Raw genomic sequence first — 23,217 nt, 5'->3', positions numbered from 1 at the left:
CATGCAACGTAAAAACACCATACAAACAAAAAATATCCCCAAACTATAACCAATTTACGAGTACTGAGACGGAAATTCCCGAGATGTACAAAAATATTGCACCAGTCGTCCAATCCTTGTTTTTTGCCATGTACCTAGGTTAGATTAGTAAGGAAGTAATTTTAGTGTAGGAAACATAATGAGGTTGCTTCAAGAATTATCTATGGTTAGCTTTTAAGATATCACACAGCTTTCAGGGAAGGTCTGGTGCTCTTACAGGTCGGGAATATGCTACAGGACATTCCCTGAGAAAAGCGGGACGCCATATCTTAAGAAGTAACCATGGAATCTTCTTGAAAATAATTTCATTGTGGTAACCTTATCCAAATTATCCGTTGGAAACATTATTAAACTAACCTAACCTAACCCAGGGGCATAGCAAACAAACTGAGGCTGGCAGTACTAGTATACTATCTGGAATTTGCCACCCAAAGTACACGTCATTCACTTAGACCTCTACCTACCATGCCTCCTGCTGTATGCAATTTCCCTCTTCAAAAGTACTTCCCTCAAAATATCTTACTAAATCGTTCGTGAGTTTCACAACCCAGCCTCAAAATTCAGTCCAAAGCATTAACTTAGATCTTAAGTCTTCTTGAATACCATTTGCAAAAAATTCTTCCACCTTCTGTTATACATCCTCATTGTGAATTTTTTGCCTAGTTTGATGTTTATTTTTTTCCTACTTATATACTGCTATCTTTTCACTGTTCTGTTAAACCCCTACACAAGCAAGACGCCATGTTGGTAAATCTGGATTTAATTCTCTTGTTTTCCTTTACTCCCTGTTGGTAAATCTGGTTTTAATTCTGTTCTTTTCTTAGACGCCCTGTTAATACCATCCACAAAAGTATGAAAAAGCCTTGGAAACACACAACATTGACTCAAGTCTACATTAACACAACTGTATTCACCATAAAAGACGACTGAGCATTCTCGCTAATGTACATTATTTTGTTTAGTTATTTTTCTCTTTGTGGATTTAAGAACTTATCTTTAAGCTTTTAATATTAATAATAATAATAATGGACTGAGAAAATTATGCTTTGAAAGCCAAGTCACTCATATGAATGTCAATAACTGAAATGTCCTTTCTTTCAACTGAACAGATGAGTCCTAGTGGTACGACTGTAGTAGTGGGCGGCAAGAACGCAGGTGGCATGAGTCATCTCATGTGGAAGAAGTGGCCACTGGTGAAAAATTCTCCTCCACATTCTCTCATGTCAGGTCATATTATTTACCACATTGAATTTCAGGTCAGTCGACTATTGAATAAACTTCTTTATACTTAGAGAAGAAACGAGCTTCATTCATCCAACCACCTCCCATTTGAAATGTAATATTTTTGTGTGATAACTCATATTTGACATTTGGATCTTCTGGTTGGAAAAGATCATTTTAACTTCGCCAAATCTTTTGATAATTATTATTCGTTTGGTTAGAATTTACCAAAGAAATGTCGTCACATTAATAAAGAATTAGAAGGCAAAGAAACAAATTTTGTTAAGGATTTTTCCAACGGTATCAGATAATAAAATGCAAATTAGATGGATTAGCTTAGATATAGGACATACGAAATCCAAGATTATTCATCAATGTCTCTTACTTTTAGGGTTCAATGGACTCGAGTATAATGTGTTCAGCAGACTTTTTCTCATCCCTAAGGAAAGATTACATTATCACTTTAAAAGTAGCAAAAATATTCAAAAATGCACCTGCAGTGGGTAGAAAATATCTAAAACAAATCACACCTTGTTCATTACAGTTTTAAAGGTGACTACCTCGGTGTCCTCTCTGTTCCTGAAAGCAAGAAAACGGACACTAGAGATGAAGACAGAGATGGCGAGTTGATGCTGACTTTATGGAATTGGCCCACTGATGACGAAGACAGAGAAACAAGTCGGTTTCAATGCAAGTTTCACATGATTTAGGGGAAATGGAAATGGGCTGATGTACCTGATGCGAGAGACAAGTCCCAAGATACTCCTGTTACTTGCCCAGAACAGTTGCTAGTAACAGCATTGCCCCAACTGAAGCCTCAGCAGGTTTACCGCATGTCATTATCACGAGGTTTACCCGACAAGATTATTGCTGCTATGATTGCAAGTAATAAGTGTTCTATTCGGAAGTGCATCAACTACTATTCAAACAGAGAATTAACTATATGTTGCTGTTATATATAATTTTAGTGAGCTTTTAACTTAAATGAGATCAAACTTTGATGAGAATCTAGGGATCTTGCCAGTTTAACAGGTAGGGGCAAGAGCTCGTTGTATTGTATTGTACGTACACTCATTCAATTTTTCAGCTGAGGACGAGCTCTCTGTATGGCAAGTTACAAATGGACCGTTAGGTCAGAGAGTTCAGATGTCCACCATTGGTTTTGGCTTGATGACACCAGATCGCGTGTACTCAATGTATTGCTTGGCCACAGATGCGGTATGTAAATAACATTTGCTTATTTTTCCATTTCTAGTTTGTTAGACAGGGATGTGCTCATATACTACCCCAAGCAGATTTCGAACCTGCTCCATTTGGTTTGGTTATGAATGATTGACTTGATCCAGTCAGCTATGAAGAGATTTTGGGGCTGTTTAGCACATGTTCCTGGCGAATTCAGATTTTATAGTTAGAATCATGAACAATCATCCCCATCATGATATCTGAGTAGGAATATGTACAGAAGCTGAATTACAATAAACTTACATTGCCCTTGATAGCTGACTTCATAAAGAAGGTCACTGAGATTCATTTATCAACCGAATAGGCATGGGTTTGATCTCCGGTTTTTGGTAGGTGGGCTCATGATACAACCCCCTTTGGGTGCAAGTTTATTCTTAATATAATGGGAATCAGATATCAGTGGGTTATTTGTGGTTTTATAGCCACAATACTCATGCACACATACATTATATATATATACAGGGAAGCCCCGGTTATCAGCGGGGATTGCGTTCTTGACGGGTTGCGGATAAGCGAAAACCGCCATTAACCGAAAGTCTCTCTTCTTTCTTTTCTGCATCTTCACTTTCTTCTTTAGCTGTCTCTCTTTTTATTCTTTGTAGTCTCTGCCTCTTATTTTATTATATCTTCTCCATCTCCTTTTCGTCTCTATTGTCTTTAACCCCTTTACCCCAATATTAATTTCTTTCTTCTTTCTCTGTTTCATTTCCTTTCCCTTTTCCTCCGGCCTCTCTTCTTTCCCATTCTGTTCCTTTTACTCTTCCTCTATTTTTTCTTTCCTGTAAGTTGTTTTTGGAAATACAATTGCAGAACTTTCTTGCCTTATTTAACAATGTTATTGTGATAGGCGAGTCGTACTCTTTTACTAAAATAAGTTTTTTCTCTTGACAGTTTGCCTTGGGAGTGGGCGGTGGATGGGTAGTTGTGGGCGTGGACGGGGAGCTGAGGGTGTGGTTAGGTGGTGGTGGCTGCCGCCCTTGCCATCAGGGACCAGTGACGGACCTTCAGTTATACGGGTCCCATTTATACACAGTCGGTCAGTGTCGTGTCTTTTGCATCCAGTTCCTAGACCTAGTAGAGACTTTGCGAACAAGAATCATGTTTCAGCATTGTAAGGAATGATAGTTATCAATATGTATCCAGCTCCGTAGGGGGTTAGTGCCGTCAGTTGACCTCACTGGGAGCACTATACGCATTATAAAAGGTCCTTTGTAGCATCCACTCGGCCCCTAGCTGCAACCCGTTCCATTCCTTTTATTGCACTGCCATTCATATTATCCTTTACCCATCTTGCTATCCACCCTCTGATAATTATTTCAGTGCGAGGTTTTCCTCCTGTTGGCTTGCTCTGCCGCGGCAGAGGTTTGCAGTCTGTAACTCATGTTGCTGATTCATTGCTATGATTTCATGGACAGACAGACAGTACTACATCTGTGGATAAGTGAGACAGTACTAGTACATCTGTGGATAAGTCTGAGACAGTACTACATCTGTGGATAAGACTGAGACAGTACTAGTACATCTGTGGATAAGTCTGAGACAGTACTACATCTGTGGATAAGACTGAGACAGTACTAGTACATCTGTGGATAAGACTGAGACAGTACTAGTACATCTGTGGCTAAGACTGAGACAGTACTAGTATATCTGTGGATAAGACTGAGACAATACTAGTACATCTGTGGATAAGACTGAGACATTACTAGTACATCTGCGGATAAGACTGATACAATACTAGTACATCTGTGGCTAAGACTGAAACAGTACTAGTACATCTGTGGATAAGACTGAGACAGTACGTACTAGTACATCTGTGGATAAGACTGATGCAGTACTACATCCATCTGTGGATAAAATTAATACAGCACAGCTGTCATAAGTCAATGAATGTTCTAGTATCTCTCTCTCTCTCTCTCTCTCTCTCTCTCTCTCTCTCTCTCTCAGGGTTAGAGTGTACGTATTCCAATAGATTTGTCACAGATCTTACTCTGATATCCTTAAATTTCAAGAGGGAAGAAGATAATGTTTGTATGGTAATAAAATTTGTTCCGACACGTAATACAAACCCTTGGTCCTTTAACATATGGAATGTACTTTCAGCGCAGCTGGAACCGTCGTAAGCTTTCGAACAAGGTGGTTCGGTAGTTAACTGCTTGTCTGATAGTCGGGAGTCCCGCCCGACTGGGAGGTAAACATCACTTTACTTTCGGCCGCTGATGGAGCAAGACGTGTGTTCGCCTCTCTGCCCGCCATCGTCATTTGCTTTCGCCTTTGCTTTATCGAAGACTTTCGTGTGTATGGTTATCTTGAGTAAAACTTGAGTGACTGTAAGTACTTGGTTTTGCCTTTTTCATCTATTGTGTATTGCTGTCTTGTGCCAGGATGAGCGGCCACGAGACAGAAAGACCCCCCAGCCCCCCAGTCAGCCACAGATTGTGCCCTGGCGTGGAGGGCCGTAGGTGTGGGGCCTTTAGGTCATTACATGATGTTGACCCTCATGATTTATGTACTCGGTGTCGAGGGCGAGAATGCTCTCGCGCTGATACATGTGTGATATGTGTATCTTGGTCGGAGGAGCAGTGGGAGCGATACGAGGGGAGGAAGAAGGCTCGTAAGGCGGCCAAGGTGTCGTCGGAGGGCTCTCCAGCGACACCGTTGGTTACAGACACGTCTTCCTCTTTCCTTCCTCCGTGTCAGCTCCCGCGTATGGCTCCTTCCCCTTCAGGGGACGTGTCACGGTCCGCCTCTTCACTCGATCAGTCAAGTGTAGAGGAGGGAGCGCGGCAACCCCGACGTTCAACTGTACTCGGGGTTCTTCCGTTCGCTCGGGGTGGGAACTTTCTCCCACAGGGCGAGCGGGAACCCCCCCCCCCACTCAACCCAACTCTTGCCTCCTCAGGTATGCCTGCCGTGGGTGGCGATCTCGAGCAGGACGGTGGTCCTGAAGAAGCTGATGAAGAAGAAGAGGAAGGTGTCTCTGTCGTCGTCTTCGTCGTTGTCGTCTGCAGCCGCCTCTTCCCCTTCAACTTCCAAGGCCCCACAGCGAGGAAGAAGAGGGTTGCCTCCTCCCCCCCTTAGAAGTCCCGCCCAGAGACCTCTAAGGTTCTGTCCCACTCCGGTGGGACTGTTGGCGCTTCGCTGGTCCTCCTGTTCCTTCAGGAAAGGGGCCTGTTCTCTCCTTCCGCAAGGAAGAAGATTGGGACTGGAGGGGTATCGGCTACCACCGGTACCTCTTCTCCTGGCGCCAGAGTCTCTTCGGCATCGGGAACCGTCTCGCCTGCTCGTTCACGAGCGGTACCGAGTGTACAGTCACCCGCGGGTGGTTGACTGTGCAGCCAGGGTCCAGGCAGCTGAGCCTGCTCGCCGCCAGGACCTGGGCACAGAGCGGAAGACTGGTGGCAGTCGATCAGGCGACTCACACCAGACCGGCAATCGCCTCTCGTGGTGATCCCCCGTTCCCCAGGGTTGACACGACGGTTCCACCAGACCGTACGCGGGCTGAGGCGAGGAAGAGGTCCACCCAGTCGCCAGGCACAGTCTCAGCTGGGCCAGGTACTGTGTCACGCCGTGAGGACGGGCCACGCTCCCACCGCAACAGTGGACTCTGTGGGTCTCTGACCGTCGCTCCCACCGGGACCGGATGGATAGGTTGACTGGTAGCAGCTCTCCTGATGCTCAGGACCGTCGCCACCATTCTCGGTCCAGCGGTTCTCCCCAGGGAAACTGCGCGACTAGGCCTGCAGCTCGATTGTCACCACGGGTTGGCGATCGCCTGCAGCCCCCCCAGCACACCGGCTCTGCCGGTGGGCAGGGGGGGGGAGCATCAGGTCTGCCTCTTCTATCCCTTCAACCTCCTCGGGCTACACCGGGAGGAGCGAGGCAATTAGGAGTGACCTCGAGGAGTGCACTTCTCGTGGTCCCTCCATGAGGGCCTACGAACCTGGCACGGTCTTGGGACCGACCAGATCGTGCAACCAAGTGGTTGGAGGAGACCAAGAAGGGTTATGCCATGGTTCCTCCTGTGGAAGGAGGAGGATCTTGGGATGTGTTTCTCCCTGGATGGACTTGACGGTCCATCTTCCCAGGATGTCACTCCCGAGACCCAGAGGTCATTTGCAGAGGTCATCACACTGATTCGTCAGCACAATGGTCTTGGGGAAGGATCGGTGCTCCCGCCCTCCAAGCCTACATCTAGGCTGGAGTCATTCTGGGGGCCCAAGAAGGAACCCAGGACGACAGTGGGTCTGCCCCAATCAGCCTTGGCCAACAGTGTGTTGGGCCAGGTGAACTCTCTTGTCTCCAGACAGGAGGGATCACTTAGGTCTGGCAGGTCGTCCAAGCTGCTTCCCCCTCCTCTACCACGACAGAGGTGGTTCTACGTGCCATCGGAGGATCCGCTGCCGCCCAAACAGGTTAACCCGGCTAACCTGGGGTGTGTCGCTTCAACACCTGCTGGCTAAGAGGCACTAGCTTTGGAAGCGACTGCCATGGCAGCGTTCCAAGCAGTCTCCTGGCTGGACCTGAGGTCCCTCGCAGTGTCCAGGGTCGCGGCCTCCTCGGGGAACATCACTCCCGAAGGAGACCCGGTTTTCGGGAGATTGTGTCAGTCTGGAGGTAGGGCTATCTCCTACCTGGCCCCCACCAGATGGCCAATCTGTGGGCCAACCACCTGGTTCTGAGAGGCTCGGGACGCAGTCTTCGCTCAAGTGACCAGGTCGGGCAAGGGCGTGAGGCAGATTTGGGTCTGAGGAACGGGACCGGTGCTGGGTTCTTCCTTTTCTCTTCCCTAGAGAGATGGTGGACACTGCGGTGTAACAGCGTCGCACTGAGGACAGTGACCGCCTAGTCCACTAGGCAGTCTCGAAGGAGGTTGGGCAGCCTCGAGCCACTGCGGCAAGGTTTGGAGCTCAGCTAGCGTTTTCCTCTACAACCAAGATGATGTCCTCATTGAGGCCGAGAGGAAAGACTCTGCCTTTGACTTCGACTGTAAGGAGTGACTGTAACCAGCCCTCCTCCCAGTCCTCCTTCTCTTGAGGAGGATCTGGGAAGAAGTCAAAGAAGGGGAAACACTAGGGACAGGCGTTCCCCCTCCACTTGCTGCCGGAAGTTGGGGGGTGCCTGTTGAGCCATTGGGCAACTTGGCAGGCGCTACGGAGCTGAGGACTGGATAGTGGATGTCCTTCTGGAGGGATATCTACTACCCTTCGAGTTGCGGCCACCCCTCACCTCTAACCCGGTCCATCTGCAGGGACGTAGCGCTTCGGTAAGAGGTAGAAGTCACGCTGAGCAAACGAGCTGTGGAGTTCATATGGGATCAGTCGCCTGGCTTCTGCAGCCGACATTTCCTGGTGGAGAAGTCATTGGGGGGGGCTGGCGACCGGTGATAGATCTCTTTCCTCTGAACCGGTTCGTTTGCCTGACTCGGTTCACGATGGAAACAGCACTCTCCGTGCTCGATTATGTCAGGGAGAACGACTTCATGCTTTCTGCGGACCTGAAGGATGCATGTTTCCAGATACCCATCCACAGTCCTCCAGGAAGTACCTCCGCTTCATCCTCGATGGGACAGTGTACCAATTTTAGGGCACTTTGCTTGGTGGGTCTCTCAACCGCCCCACAGGTGTTCACGCCGAGCGTTCACGCTGGTGTCTGCTTGGCCCATTTGGTAGGGATACGTCTTCTGAGGTATCTCGACGATTGGCTGGTCCTGACGAGCTCCCGCTTACAGTTGCTACAGGACAGAGATTGACTCTCAAATTCTGTCGCGATCTCAGGATCGTGGTGAATTTTGAGAAGTCAGATCTCGAGCCCAAGCAGAGGATGAAGTACCTGGGCATGCTGATCGACATGGTAGCAGGTCGAGTCTTCACCGCAGACTCGCAGATCAGCAGGTTAAGGGAGGCAGCCGGACAGTTCCTGTCTCAACAGGAACAGCCAGCTCAGCAGTGGCAGGTCGTGATTGGTCACCTGTCGTCTCGAGAAGTTAGTCCCACACGGACATCTTTAGCTGTGGTCTCTTCATTGGAGGCTAAAAGTGTTGGTCACTGGCAAGAGACCCGCCGTGCTTCCCCGTGCTTCTCACGGAGGAGGTGAGGCAGGTCCTAGCCTGGTGGCTGGACGACGGGAACCTCGTAAGAGGAGTGCCTCACCACACTCCCAACCCTAGAGATGCTGCTGTTCTCAGACGCGCCGACTGAGGGATGGGGCGCATACCTGGAGGAGTTGCTGGCTGCAGGTGTGTGGAATCATCACGACAAGCACCTTCACATCCACGTCCTGGAGCTCAAGACAGCGTTCCTCGCTCTCCAAGAGTTCCAGGAACGGGTGATGGGACACTCAGTGGTGTTGATGAGCGACAACACCACAGTAGTGGTATACGTCAACAAAAATGGGGACCTAGTGTCCCTCCCGTTACAGCAGTTGACGATGCAGGTGCTCGAGTGGGCCGTAGCTCACTCAGTAGAGCTGTCAGCCAGATACATTCCAGGCAAGAGGAACGTAGTGGCAGACAAGCTCAGCCATCGGAATCAGGTGATAGGGACCGAATGGTCCCTTCACCCAGACGTGGCGGAAGGCTCTTCAACATGTGGGGGCTAACCAGTCTTTTGTGGATCTATTCGCCACCCGGCACAACAGGAAAACTCGACGTTTTCTACTCAGTTGTACCAGACCCATGGGCAGCTGCAGAGGATACTCTCCAACATTCGTGGGACAACACCTCTTCATGTACGCCTTTCCCCCGTTCTGTCTGATTCTCAAGGTGATCAGCAGGGTGCTGGTCACTGTGAATCTTCGGATGATTCTGGTAGTACCCAAATGGCCTCAGGCCGTTTGGTATTCCAGAACTGCTGGCTCTTCTCGCCGAGGCACTGAGAGAGATCCCCCCTGGCACAACCTCCTGTGCCAACCACACGTGGAACGGTACCACCGAGCGGTTCGGTCCCTGTCTCTTCACGGCTGGGTGTTATCCCCACATCTCTTGCGAGCGAGAAGCTTTTTTCTCACCGCAGCAGCAACAGAGATGGCTGGGTACCTCAGGCAGTCCTCTGCAGTGGTTGTACCAGGGGAAGTGGTCTGTCTTCACTCTTCAGCAGGTAGCGGATTTCCTCTTAAAGGCTACAGAGCCACCCTGGCCCTAGTCCTTAAGCTGCGGGGAGTGGACATTTCCACCTACATATAGATCTCCCTCCTGATGAAGAGCTTTGAGAGGTCTTGCCCACCCAGGGAACTCAGGCCCCTGGGGTGGGACATGACTCTCGTCCTTAGGAGTTTGACTCGAAGACCCTTCAAGCCACTCCGAGAATCGTCAGACAGGGATCTGACCCTCAAACTTCATGGTCTTTTCTTTCGATGTAAAGCACACGAGGGGATGGGGAATCGGTGACGCTCGATTTCATCCCAGACTTCGTAGTGAAGACTCAGGACCCTTTGGTCCCTGACAACCAGTTCGATTCATTCACGATCCCATCCTTGAAGGGCTTCACCAACAATGATGCAGGATGAGATGCTGCTTGTCCTGTGAGGGCACTATGGCGCTATCTGAAGGAAGAACTCGTCACCTCAGGCCTTAGTGTCGACGCATCTTCGTTAGCACCGGGGTTACGAAGAAGGAAGTGTCCAAGAGCACTCTTTCTTTCTGGCTTCATGAGGTGATCAGGAAGGCGTACGCTTCAGATAGGAGTGACGACACTGGTACCCTTCATCCTTGGACACTTTTTCCTTGGGACCCTTGGGTGGCTGCTCAACAAGTTGTGTAGCTTACCAGCTCCCTCGCCGGGGACAAGACAGCATCGCATCCTTGTGAGACTGCGTGAATGGATGAGTGAATGAGAGTGTGACTGGATTCTCTTCCTCATCTTTTCTCTCCTTCTACCTGTGAGTAGAGGGTTGCGGTCGTCACTACGCTGGACAGGATGCCGATGCAGGTAAGCTACGTGACTGAGCTCCGCCCTATCCCTTCATTAGGGATAGGAGCGGTTTATCCACCACTCCCCTAACAAGGGGGCGAGTGGACACCAACAAGAGACAAAACCAAAGACCTTATGTTGGTTCTTGCGTCGGAACTAGTTCTTGCTTGCTATTCATAAGAGGCACGCTTGTCTCCCATCTTATGAATTTTGTCCCATAGGTCTGACCACTGATCCTGCAGTGCACACCCTGATCAGTTGGGCAAAGGCTAGGATCCTCTCCCTCCGCTCTTACGACCAGGGAGGGAACCAAGGTCAGACGAACACCAGTCTGTTCTTAAGACTCAGATTCCACCCACCAATAAGTGAGTCTTCCATATGTTAAAGGACCAAGGGTTTGTATTAGTGTGTCGGAAACAAATCACAATTTGTCATAAATTGTATTTTTCTTAACGATAACAAACCTGAGGTCCTTTACACATAGTCCCACCTCATGCCACCCTCACTCTGTTCCTGGGCCTAAAGCAAAGTGATGTTTACCTACCAGTCGGGTGGGACTCCGACTATCGGACAAGCAGTTAACTACCGAACCACCTTGTTCGAAAGCTCATGACCGGTTCCAGCTGTGCGAAGTACATAGCGAACATAGCATTGTGATTTATACCTTCAGCATTTGGTTAAAAAGATCTTTGATTTATAATCCTTTGTTTTTAGAGCATTCATGAATAGTATTGGCCATATTGTTGTTTTACTATTCAAGATATATTTTTTTCTTTTTCTTTTAAGGAATTTTAAAGTTTACTGTATTGTACTTCTGAAAAGGTGGAGACGGATGGCTAAGGGTTTGGGAAGCAGAGACCCTAGAAGAAGCTGCCATCAAAGCGACAGGTGAGTGGAACGTTTGTTGATGCTTCTGCAGTCACTGAGCACTCTTGGTTGACCAGTTATTAACAAACTTTTACTTTGGTTTTGCAGGCAGGAACATCTGAATATTTAGTACGTTCTATGTGAAGTGTGTAGTGAGGAACTGAATAACTGATTACCCATTTGGGTGAGACCCATGATATTTTAATAGTGAGGCTAAGGTAATGAATAGTAATAATAATAAGTCATGCCAGGTACCATTAACAGTAAATACCCAGTTTATACCATTGTTAAAAAAAATAAAAAATAAATAAAAAAGGAAACACTTCCTGAGTGAGGTCAATATTCATCAAACAGCCAGATCAACTCGACATGCTAATCACCAGAATACAACAGGACTTTTTTTTTTTAATGAGTCATTGGCCTGCTTTATTCTCAGGTTCAGATTTGCTGAGGAGGGGATGGAGTGAGACTAGTGTCACTAAAGCCTGGCTGCAGCTCTTGAGGGAGATCCATGTCCAAACAAAGGGCCGGGTTTTCCCGTCACACTTTTGCCCTTCATCAGGCACAATTACAGCTTGGATCATACAGGTAAGATCTTTTAGCAATGAAGATGAAACCTATTCACATGGAACAAGCCAACAGAGGGGCCATTGACTTGAAATTCAAGCTTCCAAAGAATAGTGTTCATGAGGAAGAAGTAAGATGAGTTAAAGAGAAATATAGAAAGAAGATACCCCACTTATTAAAAAAAGATTAACAAATAATAAAAAATGTATTGAAATGCAAGGAGAATACTATTAGGGTAGTAATACATTGCACCTTCATGTTCGGGTAGACAGCATGGATTTATCCTAATGTCTTGCTTTCCAAATACTATTACAACCCTACTTATTGAAAGTGATGATTTTACTACATAATTACTGACTTAAATTACCACAGACTATGAAATCAAAGTTGTTCCGACACGTAATACAAACCCTCGGTCCTTTAACATATGGAATGTAATCAACGGCAGCTGGAACCGGCCGTAAACTTTGAACAAGGAGGTTCGGTAGTTAACTGCTTGTCCGGTAGTCGGGTGTCCCACCCGGCTGGGAGGTGAAGCTTCACTTTGCTTTCGGCCGCCTTCGGAACCAGACGTGCTCTTCGCCGCTCTGCCCGCTGTTGTCGTATGCTTGGATACTTCGTTAAGAAGCATTTTTTCTCAACTTTCCTTATTAATGAGTGCTTGTGGTGGAAACTTGTGAGTACTTTGTATTTGTTTATATTGCTATTATTGCTCGTGGATCGTGCGATGGATTCCCGCGAACCAGAGAGACCGCCCCCGACCCCGCCCCTGTCAGCCGCAGATTGTGCCCTAGTGTGGAGGACCGTAAGTGTGGGGCCTTTAGGTCTTTGTAGAGGTAGACCCTTATGATTTGTGTACTCGGTGTCAAGGGCGTGAATGCTCTCACACGAGCCCTGTGATTTGTGTGTGTATTGTGGTCAGGGGAGCAGTGGGAGCGTTATGAGGGGAGGAAGAAGGTACGTAAGCCGGCCAAGGAGTCGTCGGAGGGCTCTCCAGCGACTCCTCTGGTTATTGACACATCTTCCTCTTTCCTTCCTCTGTCTCAGCTCCTGTGTATGGCTCCTTCCCCTTCGGGGGATGTGTCGCAGTCCTCCTCGCTTGACCAGTTGAGCGTGGAGGAGGGCGCGCGGCACCTCGGCATCCAGCTGTATTCGGGGTCTTCCATTCAATTGGGGGGGTGGGAGATTTTCACCCCCTGGGCGATCGGGAACCCCCCCCCCCCCATTAACCTGACCTTTCCTTCCTCAGGGGTGCATGCCACGGGTTGATGATCTCGGGACAGGTCTGGTACTCACTTGGGCTCCAGGGGACACAGAGCATTTACGGGCTGCTGTACCACCTAGCAGTGCGTGGATCCAGGCTGGTCACCATGGACCAGAGATGTCGACCACAACAACGGTGTCGACGCCAGGTTACGCTGCTCCATCCCCGCCTGGTGTATATGCAGCACATAGCGACGGTTACCCTGACAGCTGCAGTCCAGGCTCCGCTGCCGAGTTTACCGAGGAGGGAGGTCACCCCGCCGCCTGGTTTCGCTGCTCTTGCCCTAACCCCTGAATTTCAGTGTCCCAAGAGCTCCCCACTTGACCTGCCCCCAGTACCGGTGATGACGCTGGCTCCTGCACCTCCACCAGTTCCCGTTGCTGCCGCTCCTGTACCAGTTCCTGCCGTTGTCGCTCCAGCCCGTGGTGTTACTGCTCCTACCACAGGTCCCTCTGGACAGGTGCAGCTGGACACTGTTGCTTCAGCAACCACTCCAGCTCTGTACCTGGATGGAGGACCTGACGTGGTCTTGAAGAAGCTGACGAAGAAGAAGAGGAAGGTGTCGTCATCTTCATCATCGTCTTCTTCGTCGTCGTCTGCAGACGCCTCTTCCCCTTCGACTTCCAAAGGCCCCCACAGCTGAGAGGAAGAAGGTTGCCTCCCCCCCCCACCCCCAAGAAGTCTCGCTCAGAGGCCTCTAAGGGTCTGTCTCACTCCGGTGGGGCAGTTGGGGGGCTTCTGCTGGTCCTCCTGTTCCTTCCGGGAACGGGGCCCGTCTCTCCTCCGCTAGGAAGAAGAAGATGGGGACCGGAGGTGGGTACCGGCTAACACCAGCACCTCACTCGCCTGGCACTAGAGCTTCTGCCTCGGCGCCAGGTACCGTTCTCGGCTGCTTGATCATGAGAGGTACAGAGTGTACGGTCGCCCGCGTGGGATGATCGTGTAGCCAGGGTCCAGGCAGCTGAGCCAGCTCGCCGCCGGGACCCAGGCAAGGAGCGGAAGACTGGTGGCAGTTGCTCAGGCGACTCCCGCCAAGCCAGCGATCGCTCTCGTGTCGATCCGCCGGTTCCCAGGGTTGACGCGACGGTCCCCCAGACCGTACGGGGGTTGAGGCAAGAAAGAGGTCCCCCCGGTCGCCAGGACCAGCCTCGGCTGGCCTAGGCACTGTGACGCACGTGAGGACGGGCCACGCTCCCACCCCGACAATGGACTCTACTGGTCCCCGACCGTCGCTCCCATCGGGACCGTACGGATAGGGTGACTGGCAGCAGCTCTCCTGACGCTCGGGACCGTTGCTACTGTTCTCGGCCCAGCGGTTCTCCCACCAGGGACGACGCGCGGACTAGGCCTCCAGCTCGATCGTCACCGCGAGTTGGCGATCCCCTGCAGCCCCCCCAACGCACCGGTTCTGCCAGTGGGCAGGGGGGGAGCATCAGGTCTTCCTCTCCTATCCCTTCAACCTCCTCGGGCTACACCGGGAGGAGCGAGGCGATTAGGAGCGACCGCAAGGAGTGCGCTTCTCGCCATCCCTCCACGAGGGCCTATGAGCCTGGCATGGTCTTAGGATCCGACCAGATCGTTATGCCAAGTGGTTGGAGGAGACCAGGAGGGGTCTGTCGTGGTTCCTCCTGTGGAAGGAGGAGGGCCTTGGGAGTCGTTCTCTCTGGATGGACTTGACGGTCCATCCCCTCAGGATGCAATCACTCCCGAGATCAAGAGGTCTTTCGCTGAGGTTATCAGGCTGATTGTCAGCACAATGACCTCAGGGAAGGATCGGTGCTCCTGCCCTCTGAGCCTACATCTAGGCTGGAGTCGTTCTGGGGTCCTAAGAGGGAACCCAGGACGACGGTGGGACTGCCCCGATCGGCCTTGGCCGACAGTGTGCTAGGCCAAGTGGACTCTCTCGTCTCCGGACAGGAGGAATCCCCTCGGTCCGGCAGGTCTTCCAGCTGCTTCCCCCTCCTCTACCACAACAGAGTATCTTCTAACGTGCCTTCGGAGGACCCTGCTGCAGCCCAAACAGGTTAATCCGGAGCTAACTAGGCTAACTCGGGGGGGTGTGTCTCTTCAACACCTGCTGTACGAGAACCTCTGATTCTCAAAGCAAGAGGCATTGGCGTTGGAGTAAGTCGACTGCCATGGCAGCGTTCCAAGCAGTCTCCTGGCTGGACCTGTGGTCCCTCACAGTGTCCCTAGGTCGAGGCATCCTCGGGAAACATCACTCCCGAAGGAGACCTGGCTCTCAGGAGGACTGTGCCAGTCGGGGATAGGGCTATCTCCTACCTGGCCCACCAGACGGCCAACCTGGTTCTGAGACATCGGGACGCAGTCCTGACTCGAGTGACCAGGTCAGCAGGGCGTGAGCAGCTTTGGGTGGTGAGAAACAGACCGGTGCTGGATTCCCCCGCTCTCTTCCTAGAGAGATGGTGGACACTGCAGTGGAACAGCGGCGCACTGAGGACAGTGACCGCTTAGTCCACCAGGCAGTCTCAAAGGAAACTGGGCAGCCTCAAGCCACTGCGGCTAAGCCAAAGAGCCCTCAGCTAGCGCTTCCTCTGCGGCTAAGACAACGGCCTCGTCGAAGCTGAGAGGAAAGATCCAGCCTTCGACTTCTGCAGTAAGGAATGACCGTCAGCCCTCCTCCCAGTCCTCCTTCTCCAGAGGACGATCCAGAAAGGGAAGAAGAAGTCGAAGAAGGGGAAAACGCTAGGGACAGTGTTCCCCCTCACCTGCGCCAAGGAAGGTGGGGAGGGCTGCCTGGCGAGCCATTGGGCAACTTGGCAGCGCTATGGAGCCGAGACCTGGATAGTGGATGTCCTTCGGGACAGATATCTACTTCCCTTCGAGTCGCAGAACCACCCCTCACCTCCACCCAGTCCATCTACAGACGTATGTTCCCAGGTTTTGCCATGGACGTAGCGCTTCGGCAAGAAGTGGAATCCATGCTGCAGCAAGCGAGCTATGGAGATCGTACAGGATCAGTCACCGGGCTTCTACAGCCGACTTCCTTGTGGAGAAGTCATTGGGGGGCCTGGCGCCCAATGATAGATCTCTCTCCCTTGAACCGATTCGTTCACCAGACTCAGTTCACGATGGAAACAACACGCTCAGTGCTCGATTCCATCAGGGAAAACGACTTCATGCTCTCTGTGGACCTGAAGGATGCGTATTTCCAGATACCCATCCACCAGTCCTCCAGGAAGTACCTCTGCTTCATTCTCAACAGGACGGTGTACCAATTCAGGGCACTTTGTTTCGGTCTCTCAACCACCCCCACAGGTTTGTTCATGCGAGTGTTCACTCTGGTGTCGACTTGGACCCATTCGGTAGGGATACGTCTTCTGAGGTATCTCGACGATTGGCTGGTCCTGGTGTGCTCGGGCTCGCAGTTGCTACAGGACAGGGATGGACTCCTCGAGTTCTGCCGTGATCTTGGGATCATGGGGAACTTCGAGAAGTCAGATCTCAAGCCCAAGCAGAGGATGAAGTACCTGGGCATACTGATCGATACGGAGGTACCAGGGTGAGTCATCCCTGCAGACCTGCAGATCAGCAGGTTCAGGGAGGCAGCCAGACAGTTCCTGTCCCTACAGGAACAGCCAGCTCAGCAGTGGCAGGTCGTGATCGGTCACCTGTAGTCTCTCGAGAAGTTAGTCCCTCACGGGCGTCTTCGCTTGTGGTCTCTTCAGTGGAGCCTAAAGGAGAGTTGGTCACAGGCAAGAGACCCACCGTACTTCCATGTGTCTCTCACGGAGGAGGTGAGGCAGGACCTAGCCTGGTGGCTGGACAACAGGAACCTCGTAAGAGGAGTTGCCCCTTCGCACTCCCCCCGCCCCAGGAGATGCTGCTGTTCTCCGCTGCGTCTACTGAGGGATGGGGCGCACACCTGGAGGAGGTGCTGGCTGCAGGTGTGTGGGACCATCGCGACAAGCACCTTCACATCAACATCCTGGAGCTCAAGGCAGCGTTCCTCGCTCTCCAAGAGTTCTGGGAACGGGTGATGGGACACTCAGTGGTGTTGATGAGCGACAACACCACGTTAGTGGCATACGTCAACAAACATGGGGGCCTAGTGTCCTCCCGTTACACCCATTGACGATGCAGGTGCACGAGTGGGGCGGGCGGTAGCTCACTCGGTAGAGCTGTCGGCCAGATACATTCAAGGCAAGAGGAATGTAGTGGCAGACAAGCTCAGCCATCGGAATCAGGTGATAGGGACCAAATGGTCCCTTCACCCAGACGTGGCGGAAAGGCTCTTCAAACTGGGGGGGCGCACCCAGTCGTGGATCTGTTCGCCACCTGGCAAAACAGAAAACTCAAGGTTTTTCTACTCAGTTGTGCCGGACCCACGGGCAGCTGCAGAGGACTCTCTTCAACATCCGTGGGACAACCTCTTCATGTACGCCTTTCCCCCGTTCTGTCTGATTCGCAAGGTGATCAGCAGGGTGCGGTCAACGCGAATCTTCGGATGATTCTGGTGGCACCCAAATGGCCTCAGGCTGCCTGGTATCCGGACCTGCTGGCTCTTCTCGCCGAAGCACCGAGAGAGATTCCCACTGGCACAACCTCCTGTTGCCAGCCACACGTGGAACAGTACCACCGGCTCGGGTTCGGTTTCCCTGTCCTTTCCTTCTTCCCGGGCTGGCTGTTATCCACATCTCTTGTGAGTGAGTAGGCTTTTCTCGTCAAGCAGCAACAGAGATGGCTGGGTACCTCAGGCAGTCCTCTCGCAGCTGTGTACCAGGGGAAGTGGTCCGTCTTCAGAGCACTTTTCAGCAGGTAGTGGATTTCCTTGTCTTACTTCGCCAAGAGAAGCTCCTCTCCGTCTCCGCAGTGAAAGGCTACAGAGCTGCCCTGGCCCTAGTCCTTAAGCTGCGGGGAGTGGACATTCTTCCACCTCCATGGAGATCTCCCTCCTGATGAAGAGCTTCGAGAGGTCTTGCCCACCTGGGGAACTGAGGCCCAGGAGTTTGACTCGAAAACCCTTCGAGCCACTGGGCCGGGAGTCGTCAGACAGGGATCTGACCCTCAAGACCGTCTTTCTGCTGGCCCTGGCATCGACGAAGAGAGTAGGGGAACTTCATGGTCTTTCCTTCCATGTTAAGCACACGAGGGTTGGGGATCTGTAACACTCGATTTCGTCCCGGATTTTCGTAGCGAAGACTCAGAACCCTTTGGTCTCTGACAACCGGTTCGAGTCATTCACGATCCCCTCCCTGAGGGACTTCACCGACGATGATTTGGATGAGATGCTGTTTTGTCCTGTGAGGGCGCTACGGTGCTATCTGGAGAGAACTCATCACCTCAGACTTGAGTGTCGATGCCTCTTCGTTAGCACCAGGGTTACCAAGAAGGAGGTGTCCAAGAACACTCTTTCTTTCGTGAGGTGATCAGGAAGGCGTACGCTTCAGATAGGAGTGATGACACCGGTACCCTTCATACGAGAGCTCACGAAGTCAGAGGTATTTGTCCAACCCTTGCGTTCCGCAAGAACTTCTCTGTGGCACAAGTGCTGAAGGCGGGTTTAGGCCGACACCTTCACATCTTTCTATCTTCTGGATATCGCCCAAGGTCCTTAGACACTTTTCCTTGGGACCCATGGTGGCTGCTCAACAAGTTGCGTAGCTTACCCAGCTCCCAAGCGGACAGAACAGCATTGCATCCTTGTGTGACTGCATGACTGGGTGAGCAAATGAGAGTGTGACTGGCTTCTCCTCCTCCCCTTTTCTCTCCTCTACCTGTGGGCAGAGGGCTGCGGTCGTCACTACGCAGGACAGGAGGCCGATGCAGGTAAGCTACTCAACTGAGCTCCATCCTATTCCTTTCAGTAGGGATAGGAGTGGGTAACCACCACTCCCCTAACAAGGGGGGGAGTGGACACCAACAAGAGACAAACCCATGACCTTATATTTGGCTCTTGAAATAGGAACTAGTTCTTGCCTCCCTCTTATGAATTTGGTCCAGAGGTCCCGACCACTGATCCTGCGGTTCACACCCCGATCAGCTGGACAGAGGCTAGGATCCCTCCCCTCTGCTCTTATGACCAGGGAGGGAACCAAGGTCGGACAAACACCAGTCTGTTCTTAAGACTCAGATTCCACCCACCAATAAGTGAGTCTTCCATATGTTAAAGGACCGAGGGTTTGTATTACATGTCAGAAACAAATCACAATTTGTCGTAAATTGTATTTTTCCTAACCATACAAACCTAAGGTCCTTTACACATAGTCCCACCTCATGCCACCCCTCACTCTGTTCCTGGGCCTAAAGCAAAGTGAAGCTTCACCTCCCAGCCGGGCGGGACACTCGACTACCAGACAAGCAGTCAACTACCTAACCTCCTTGTTCAAAGCTTACGACCAGTTCCAGCTGCTGCTGATTACATTCCATATGTTCAAAGGACCTCAGGTTTGTATAGTTAGGAAAAAAATACAATTTACGACAAATTGTGATTTTAGAGGAATATTATTGGTCATTTACTTGTACAGTATATAATTTTTAATGTGTGTGCGGCATACCAACTGCATTTTGTTTAATCACTTTCTTAGCAATTTCTTAGTCTTGGTGAAATCAACCATAGGGGCAAGAGTCAAATCGAAATTCTGAGCTAGTCAGTCTGTTTTTCTATTAAATATCCTAAAATTACTGAGGGAGACAAGCCATTGCCTTTTTAAAGGGAGTGATCCTCCGCTCAAGCTGGAATTAGTCATCGAAACCTGGTAACGTGTTGGTTAAACTGGTGGTAAAGGGGTGAATGAATGGCACCCGCCACTCGCCTGCCGTCATCATTTGTTCCTTTGGCGCAATCATGTTGAGACGTCTGGTTTTCTTCTGACTGACCATCAAGTTTAAATGTCATTCGTATGTATGTAATGTGTGTGTATGGTGTTTTTGTTGTTTTGTCCACCATGGATTTGAATAAGAACGTGAGCAGTGAGAGGTGTAAAGGACATGAGTAGGTGTCTGGCTAACTTGGGTTCTTAATGTTATTGTACCAATATTTTTGTACTGCTACCAGTATGTATAGGTCCAGCAAGGAATTGTGCTGGCTGCTCTTCCTTGCAATATGGAGGGGTTCAACTGCACCAGAAGAGGGCAAAAAAAATTACTCTGCCTTTGATACTACATTTTAGCCGATCTTATCAAGTCTATCCCCTCCGACACTAGGAGAGGTGGGACTCTCTCATTCTGGTTCGTCCAAACTTTCATGATATTTATTGTATCTATAATAGACAACAGCTGACCACTGGGCTAAACAGCAGTCTCTTGAATTTTATAACTTTTCCTCATAAGAACTGTGTCAACTTCTGCAGTTAAACCTAAAATTCGTGAAATATGAACTTTATGAAAAACAAGATTTTTACACACGGAAAACAGAAAAATAAACCTTCCTTCCATATATAAATCTGTTTTTCTCTTTGTCATCACATGCCTCATAAACATGGTACGTAATTTGGTCTGACTTGACATCCTTACCCACAACATATTCAATCAGATCTCAATATGTATTGCAATCAAAACATAGCTCCCAAAGTGAATGGCTTCAGCCCCCATCTCTTCCCAGACGAAACACAGGTGTTATCTATGCTGTGTGGGAAGGAGACTGGCACAACGTGTCCCTGCATCAAGGACCCAGTGGGAGCGTGTCTGGTGTTGCATGGCTCCAAATCATCCTCTCGTAGCCACCACCACCCATCATCAGTATCTTCAAGTTGCAGCTCTTCCCCAGGTCAGTTTTACATCCAGTTTGGGTTAAATGAAAACACTGGATTTACACAAATGAACAAAACAAGACAACCATTTGTGGTTAAGTTAAGTTCGAGACCTCTTCAAGATAAATTGCGTTGACAAATATATTCATGAAAAAAGGTCATAACTCTTGACAAATTTGTCAAAACTTTTATTTTATTTGGCTTCACAATAAACTTTCGGCTTCTAGTGATTTTTATAAAGACAGAACTGGCTTTAAATCTGTATAACTGAATAAAGGTTAGATGAGATATTCAAATAAATGAAAACATAAAGCTGCTTCTAACTGCACACTACAATTATTTTTCTTGCAGAGGCTCAGTGAGAGTTCAGTCAACGATGATGCTGACCGCAGAATTGCAGAATATAGTCCCAACAACTATAGCTCAAGCAGAGGTTCCTGGATGCCTCAGTGTGTCACGTGGGCTATCTGTTCAGGTATCTCATTTAACTCCGATATATCAGTCTATTGAAGTGTGTAATGTACCGTAGAGAGACAATTTTATGTAGACTCACATCTTCATGGACTAAAGAAGAGCACAACAAGAACTTTTATTCCTTTTTTGGTACAACAAAACTTTGGAGCATTTAAAGCTCCTTGTTCACAGTATGTTTAGTATTTATGTCGAAGGAATTTGAGAAATTGCTGTCTGCAGCAGAATATTTATGAAATTCAGGAGGATGGACCTGGTCAGTTCGTTTCTTGATTTTGAAAATAATTGTCATGCTATCACATATATCTTTATGGTAATGTATAAGAGCCTTTATACATACAGTATGTATATATATCTTTTATTCCGTAAATAGTGTTTTTAATACTTATTCATATCAGGTGGCAGAAGATGATAATCTATTGGTGGTTGGTCTGGAAGATGGATCAGTCATTCTCTATCTGCTCCATGCCTCTCTGAAGACCTCCAATACTCAGCTCACACTTGTCCAGACGGAAAGGCCTCACGAATCTCCAGTAGTTTACGTCACGGACCTCCCAAATAAAGATACGAGCCGGAAAATAGTGGCCCGAATGTCTCTAGTAATAACTGCTAGCGAAGATTGCAGAATCTTCATATTCCATCTGACAAGGGCCGGAAAAACCACTAAACTGGAACCTTTGGATTTCACCAACTTGGAGCCGTTCCTGAAGAGTAGAAATCAAAGAGGTTGGAGAAACAAATCATCAATAAACCTTGTCATGAGGAATGAAATTTATTATCGGGCTAATACTTTTAGGGATGATCTATATGATATAAAGTAGATATATATAGTGTGGTGGTATGATCAGGATATTCAGACTATTTCTAAAAAGAATCTTTCAAAAAAAGTGTATTCAGTAAACTTCCCATTTAATTAATGCTTTATTATTCGACAGACAGTCATTCTAGTGGAGCAGAGGGAGGGTTGGCTTGGCATTAGAAATCCCAATCTCATCTGTACAAGGACAAAATAGAAGCCTCAGAAATATCTGTCACTGGTGAGGCCTCCACTGTTGGATACAGAGAATCTCCAGACTCTTGGTTACTACAGCAGCATTTCTGACTGCAAGGAGGTCTGGAAAGGTTCGACCATTGTGAGAAAAGAATTGCTGAAGAAGTAGCACAAGGTTATTGGCCTGGAGAACATCACACACTAATCGACTGTGCCATCGTAAGTATTATATACTTAGATGTAATGATGTATTTCCAGTGTTTAAAAATGGCAACAAGGTAAATGTTGCATTGTTTACATCTGAAACTTTCACCTTGTTCATATTCAGAACTAAACTGATGATAGATGAACGAAGGATTTTAAATGAGAAAATAATTACTTATAGAGGTTTTGGATTTGTATTTAATCAAATGATTATACTCTTAAAAACTGGCAATGCGTTTGTATAATAATATTTGTGTATATATTTATACAAAGTGTCTTTGTGTGTAAAAATATTGTAAAGCTCTGATTTATTCTTGTTTTTTATATACGTAAGAGGATTTTCTGATTTTACATGGCAGTTATCAACGACTTTGATACTTTATTGTAGCTAACTACAAAAAACAATCCACAAAATCAGAAACCACACCAACAATAATAAAGTTTGTTTACCCTTTTGAAAACTGGAAAAATCTTTGTTTTATAATCCACAGCACATTTTTCCCAAAGATTTTTAGTTACAGAAAACCAATGGATGAATGAGGGAAAATTGATGAAATAAATAAAATGTACAAGGGTCATTGAATAACCGCTGAACTCTCTGTGGTACACCCTGTAACCATCTAGATCCAGATTGCTCAGATAAATGTAGCAAGCCATCATTACCATTCACATCTTCCACAACTTTTTTTTTATTAATTTATTTTGTCAGCATCTTGAATATTTAGTCATTCC

General features: G+C 48.8%; 1 protein-coding gene across 1 annotated transcript in view; it reads left to right on the top strand.

Moving 5' to 3' along the window:
• LOC135201955 (uncharacterized) overlaps positions 1–23,217 on the top strand; it is a 63,590-nt gene that overhangs the window by 1,312 nt on the left and 39,061 nt on the right. Inside the window, 15 exon segments of the mRNA XM_064231235.1 lie at positions 1,149–1,295; positions 1,971–2,145; positions 2,348–2,478; positions 3,394–3,538; positions 11,232–11,297; positions 11,713–11,864; positions 13,151–13,666; positions 15,025–15,130; positions 16,387–16,630; positions 20,633–20,763; positions 20,766–20,836; positions 21,171–21,289; positions 21,685–22,045; positions 22,294–22,385; positions 22,387–22,446. Of these exon segments, the coding sequence (XP_064087305.1) occupies positions 1,149–1,295; positions 1,971–2,145; positions 2,348–2,478; positions 3,394–3,538; positions 11,232–11,297; positions 11,713–11,864; positions 13,151–13,666; positions 15,025–15,130; positions 16,387–16,630; positions 20,633–20,763; positions 20,766–20,836; positions 21,171–21,289; positions 21,685–22,045; positions 22,294–22,385; positions 22,387–22,446 (2,516 nt within the window).

This window comes from Macrobrachium nipponense, chromosome 30 (genome assembly GCF_015104395.2).
Source record: "Macrobrachium nipponense isolate FS-2020 chromosome 30, ASM1510439v2, whole genome shotgun sequence".
Lineage (NCBI taxonomy): Eukaryota > Metazoa > Arthropoda > Malacostraca > Decapoda > Palaemonidae > Macrobrachium > Macrobrachium nipponense.
The sequence above is the reverse complement of the archived record's forward strand: the minus strand, read 5'-3'. Positions and strand labels throughout refer to the sequence as shown.